General features: G+C 39.9%; 1 protein-coding gene across 1 annotated transcript; it reads right to left on the bottom strand.

Moving 5' to 3' along the window:
- Window positions 1–3020: 3020 nt before the first annotated feature.
- LOC149564761 (uncharacterized) lies at window positions 3021–4292 on the bottom strand. The gene has a single exon (XM_089816221.1). The coding sequence runs from the start codon at window positions 4290–4292 to the stop codon at window positions 3021–3023; it is 1272 nt and encodes a 423-aa protein (XP_089672347.1).
- Window positions 4293–5455: the final 1163 nt, after the last annotated feature.

Raw genomic sequence — 5455 nt, 5'->3', positions numbered from 1 at the left:
AGGCCCATCACTTTGTTGAATGTCTCCTACAAGATCATTGCCAAAGCCCTCTATCTTAAAATTTGACATTTGCTCCCTCAGATTGTTTTGACCTCAACAAACTAGCTTCATCAAGTCCTATTATATCTTGCACCACATCATTGTTGTCTAAGAAGGAATGGAATGGGCTAGGCAATCCAAACAACATGCACTATTCTCGAAAATTGATTTTGCCAAAGCATATAACCGAATTGAATGACCCTTTATTTTAGCTATGCTTCAAGCTCTAGGTTTCAACCTAGTATTTTGTCAATCAATGCAGATACTTTTTGGGGATGCCTCTACTTGCATCACCATTAATGGTCATCAGTTTGAAGCTTTTAGGCTTTTCAGATCTATCTGCCAAGGTTGTCCTCTTGCACCTTCTCTTTATATTTTGGCCGCTAAGGGCTTTGGTTATCTACTGGCCAATGCTATTTCATGAGGTCTAGTGCATGGTATTTCTTTACCAGGGTCAACCACTTAGTTGTTTAATGGCTATTTTGTAGATGATTCTTTCCTTATGTTGATTGAGGATGAGGAGAATATTGCTAATGCTTTGTAGTGTTTGGATACTTTTTGTCTTGCTTTAGGGTCAACTATCCAATTGCACAAAATCCTTTTTTTACTGATAATTTTTTTGCCAGGCCCTCACTAGTTGCAACAATATGGATGGAAATGTCCAACATGGGGAAATTTTAAAATTTTTGGGCATTCCCTTTTCTTTTTAAGCATCTCCTATGGAGTTGTGGAATGTTGTGCTTGCTTGAATTGAGAAGAAGCTAGAATATTCAATCACTAGGCCCCTTTCACTTGCAGGAAAGTTTCAAATATGCTCAAAAGTGCTTGTTGCTACTCATGTATATTTTTCTTCTTGTTGGCCCCCCTCCAAAGCCTTGTACCTCAAGCTTGAACGTCTTCTTAGGGACTTTCTCTGGGCCTTTGATGCTGTGCATCATGGCTTTCATAGAGTTGCTTGGGACTTCTATTGTTTACCCAAGGATTTTGGCGGTCTTGGCTTGGTGTCCACCCACAAGCAGGGATAGCCCTCTATGCGAAATGGGTCATACAGGTTCTCATTAGAGATGAGGCCTAAAAAATTTTGTTACATCATTACATTTCTTCAGGTTTTCTAGTTAACTGACCAGCCTGGAAGGGGATTGGTTTTCAAACCCTTCTTGTGACTTCTGACACTTTTGTTGCTAAGAGCATTTAGAAGTCTTGGGAAGCCATCAAACCTTGGCTTCACTAGGTTGGTAATGGATTTAGAGATGGGCTCTCGATGAACCAATAGAACCTTTGGTGGTCACCCTTGTTTGCCACTCAAGGTGTGCCTCTAGCTAAGATTCAAGGAGCCAGTGCTTTGTGTTTATTTCATAGGGGCATCAAAATGCCCAAATATTTATTCTCTAGGGTTACAATGAGCCTTCGCCCATGGGAGGATTTGCAAGTGTAGTTTAGGCTTATCTGTCCAGATCGATAGACAATTGATCTTCTTGTTTCTATAGTTCCTCCCAATTTGTTACACAAGTTTGGCATTCACTCATCTCGCACTTGGTGGAAAGATTGGAAGTGGTACCTTGCCACTCCAATGACCAATTACAAGCCCAAGCTGGGGTATCAGTGGTTGTTGCCCCATCTTCCGATGGTTGATACCCTTAATCTGTGTTGGCATTTGCATTCTTCGCATACAACTTGGAGTCTTAGATTTGCCATTGTCTGGCATACCATCACAGAGCCAAAGATTGCTCACTTCGCTTGGTGTCTCCTTTTCCAAGGCTTGCCTTTGGTCCTCGGCTTCGGCATCTGGGAATTCTTGATCCTAAATGCCCTTTTTGTGGCCAATCTGAAAGCTTTCTGCATAGTTTTTGGTTTTGCAGAAGAGCTAAGAATTACTGGCTCTGGATTTTTGATTTTTTTAGGCCTTTTCATCCAAAGGCCTTCACTTGGAATATGGTGGTTTTGGGTGATGCTCCCAAACTGCCTTTTAGATATGCCTAGATTTAGCATGCTTTTAGAATGGAGATATTGTTCACAATCTAGAAAGATCGTAATGTTGTTTTATTTTCTCACAACTTTTTTGATATTTATGTTGCAATGTACTCTAAAGCACATATATATAATAATACATCATGATGTAGATTCAAGTACAAAATGACAAAGTCATGTTGGAAGTGGCTCACCTGTAGGAGCTACTTGCTCATTGGAGAAATGCCCCTTGTATGGTTGGTCAAGTGCTTTTAGATGCTTTATTCGTGACCGTACTCCTCCTCATGGTCGCTAGAGAGGCCAGAGTAGTTCTACTCACTGCTCGTAGACCCCTAGGTCACAGCATCGTCGCTGCTCTCCTAGTGGTGGCTTTCATGGCCATCGCTACTCAACCTCTCCTCCTCAGAGGATAGGCTTGGGTTCGTCCCCAGTGGCTCCCCCTACTGTTGCTGATGTGGATTGTCTGTCTGCTCACCATGACCCAAGTGGGCTTTCCCCTGACTAGATTTAGCCATTTCTCCTCCCAGGGCTAAGGAAGATAAAGACAAGGATGATGATAAAGATGTTGCTGCTGTTGACGGTTGGGCTCCACCTAAGCCAACCGATAACTCCAAGGATTTTTGGGGTTTTGATGACAAAGATCCTCCTTCGGCTGACACTATTCATGTAGCCTAAAGTTTTTTATTTCTGCTTATTTATGTTTTTTGATGAATAGTTGATCTCCGACCTTGGGCCGTTTAAACTCGCAGGGTGATCCTATATCCCCCGATCCTTTTTTTGTGAATATGTATCTTAAAAATTTTAATTTAATGGAAAAGGTCTATTCATCAAAAAGAATTACATCAAAACACATGCCAGCAGAGAAAAAGTGAATTGATCGTTTTAAATTTTAATCAAAAGTTGACAAGTGAATTAAACATTTTGAATTTTTGATGAATAGTTCCTTATATTGATAAGAATACATGACAAGCGAATTACGACACTGTCACGGTCAACAACCAGAGTGCAAAAAATTAATTGGCATTACAAATGGGAGCCAATTCCAGTAATTTCCACACCATCTCCAAGCTATCTTCTTCTTCATCAACACAAGAAAAAGGAGGGGAATTCGACTCAGTGCTCATCACCATCTGAGATGGCCTCTTAAAGATTTCATCATCACTTCCACACCTCAAATCCCCGACTAAATTTGTCGGCTCTGCAAAGTCTCTGGCATACTCAAAGTAATCAGAAATCCCACTCATGGCGTACATAGAAGCGGAGATTTTTCTTTCATACATATTTCTCTTAACAGCCTCCCTAAACATAGAAGAATTATCTTCTCCATCGATGGCCCCCACAGACTCATATGATTCCCCCTCCATTAAATTGCAAGCCATGTTGTTAAAATTTGGGTCTTGAATTCCTACACCAATGGTGAATGGAGAGTACCCAGTTGATAATTCATCAGCTCGACTTAAATCCATATCTGTGGGCAGGCAAGCATTCATATCTGTGGGCGGGCAATTATGAACACCATTTACAGAGAAATTCATATCTGTGGGCGGGCAAGCATTCGTAAAAACAGAAGTGGTACTAAAATCAGGGGTAGCTTCATTTGTAACAGCAGTCATGTTTTCTGGGCTTCGATCCCAAATATCGCCATTACTGCCAATCTGGTCTTCCGCCATAGAGTTACTGCAGGGACCCAAACAATCATTTTTACCAATACTGCAATTGGGCATCATACCAGAAAGGTCTGATCTTTTCAAATCTTGCTCATACAAGCTGATCAATTGGGCTTCGTCCTTCATTTCTGGCTGCAAAGACTTATCAGAAAGACCATTTTGTTCTGAACAATTGTGATAATCAATCGTAGTGGCAGCTTTGTTTCTTGCATTTGCATCCTTGAGCCTCAGCAGGAGGCGGCGGGCAGTTCTGGCGGGCAGGGCAGAGGTCCCATGGGTACGAGGGGCAGGAGAGGGCCAGAAATTGGTTCTTGTATTTGTGCCCCTGAGAAGGCAGGCAGCCTCATCATAGGCCCGGGCAGCATCCTCTGCTGTGTCAAAGGTGCCCAACCAGAGTCTGATCTTCTGAATGGTGTCTTTTATCTCTGCGACCCATCTCCCCGATGGCCTCTGTCTGACTCCTACAAATCTTTTGCTGTTTCTCTGCATGCTTGTGCTGCAAGAAACAGAGTGCCCATTTGTAGAATCCATGTCTGATGTTGGACTCACAGCTGAATTGTTCCCAAGTTTGGAATTGAGAGATCTTCTCTTGGGTTTAACAGGGCTTTCCTTCGGCATTTTCTTGGATTTGGGAAGAATTTGCAAATGGGTAAGAGAAAAAAAAGAAATCTCAATTGATCTTTGTAAGGGGCTGTACTGATATGCTGTAGAAGCTTTGAAGTTCTCACAATTTCGGTTTCACTGATCGGTTGATCATCCAAAGTGGAGTATATATAAGGATCATTTCTGTTTTCTTCGCTTCATATTTTAATTGAATGGTGATTGCATGACAAGGAATATAATTTGAAAAAAATTGATGGAGGAATGAAGCGAGGACATGAATTTGGGGGAAGCGCAGGAGGAGTTAATGACATGTGGCGGAGTTTGAGAGAAAGGCGATGTACAAATTGCTATTTTGGTTTCTCACCCGACTTTGTCCGAGTCTCATGTCGCTTCGTCACAGAGGTCACAATCGTAGATCTACATTTCCAATGCTGCGAGACGGCCAACATTGTTTGCTATCTTTAAAAACCATTGTGAAACTACGATCTGAGGAGGTTTCAACTTATTTATCTCTTTTATTATTATTATTGCTATCTTTAAAAACCATTGTGAAACTACGATTATAACTCATATTCCCTTCTGAGCAAGTCATAACTAAATATCAAAGAAATCGATTTAGTCTCATGGTGAAAATTTCGATACAGTTTTTATTTTATTTTGTCTAGTTTGGAACGATGTTTTCATGGGTTTGTATAATAGAAAATGTTGTATTTTTAATTCATGTTTTGATATGGAGGTGGTTTTGTGTATTGAATCTCTTTAGCTTCCATTCTATGTTCATTGTATATTTCTATGCTTGCATGTATTGTGTTACTTAAAAATTAACTAAATATCTGATTTTAGTCATTAGTCATATCCTAATCTATAATTTAATCATATCTAACATTTTGTTGTATTTTCTATAAGTTTATGTAATAGAAGATGTATTCTTCTTCATATGTTGATGTATAGATAGTTTTCTGTAAATAAGATTTTCACACCTTATCTTATGTTCATTGTGCAACCCTATACTTATGTGTAGATTGTATCAATCTAATTATCTTAAATTATCTAATTCTAGTCACTTTTTCATATCCCAATCCTTAATCCAATCTTACCAAGCACTATGTCAACTTTGCTATCTGATTAAATTTGTTTGTATACATATGAAGTTATATTCATTGTTCTCTATCCATATC

Source organism: Cupressus sempervirens, chromosome 3, assembly GCF_028749045.1.
Source record: "Cupressus sempervirens isolate cs-2001-9-10 chromosome 3, ASM2874904v1, whole genome shotgun sequence".
Lineage (NCBI taxonomy): Eukaryota > Viridiplantae > Streptophyta > Pinopsida > Cupressales > Cupressaceae > Cupressus > Cupressus sempervirens.
This window is presented reverse-complemented; position numbering and strand designations above follow the sequence as displayed.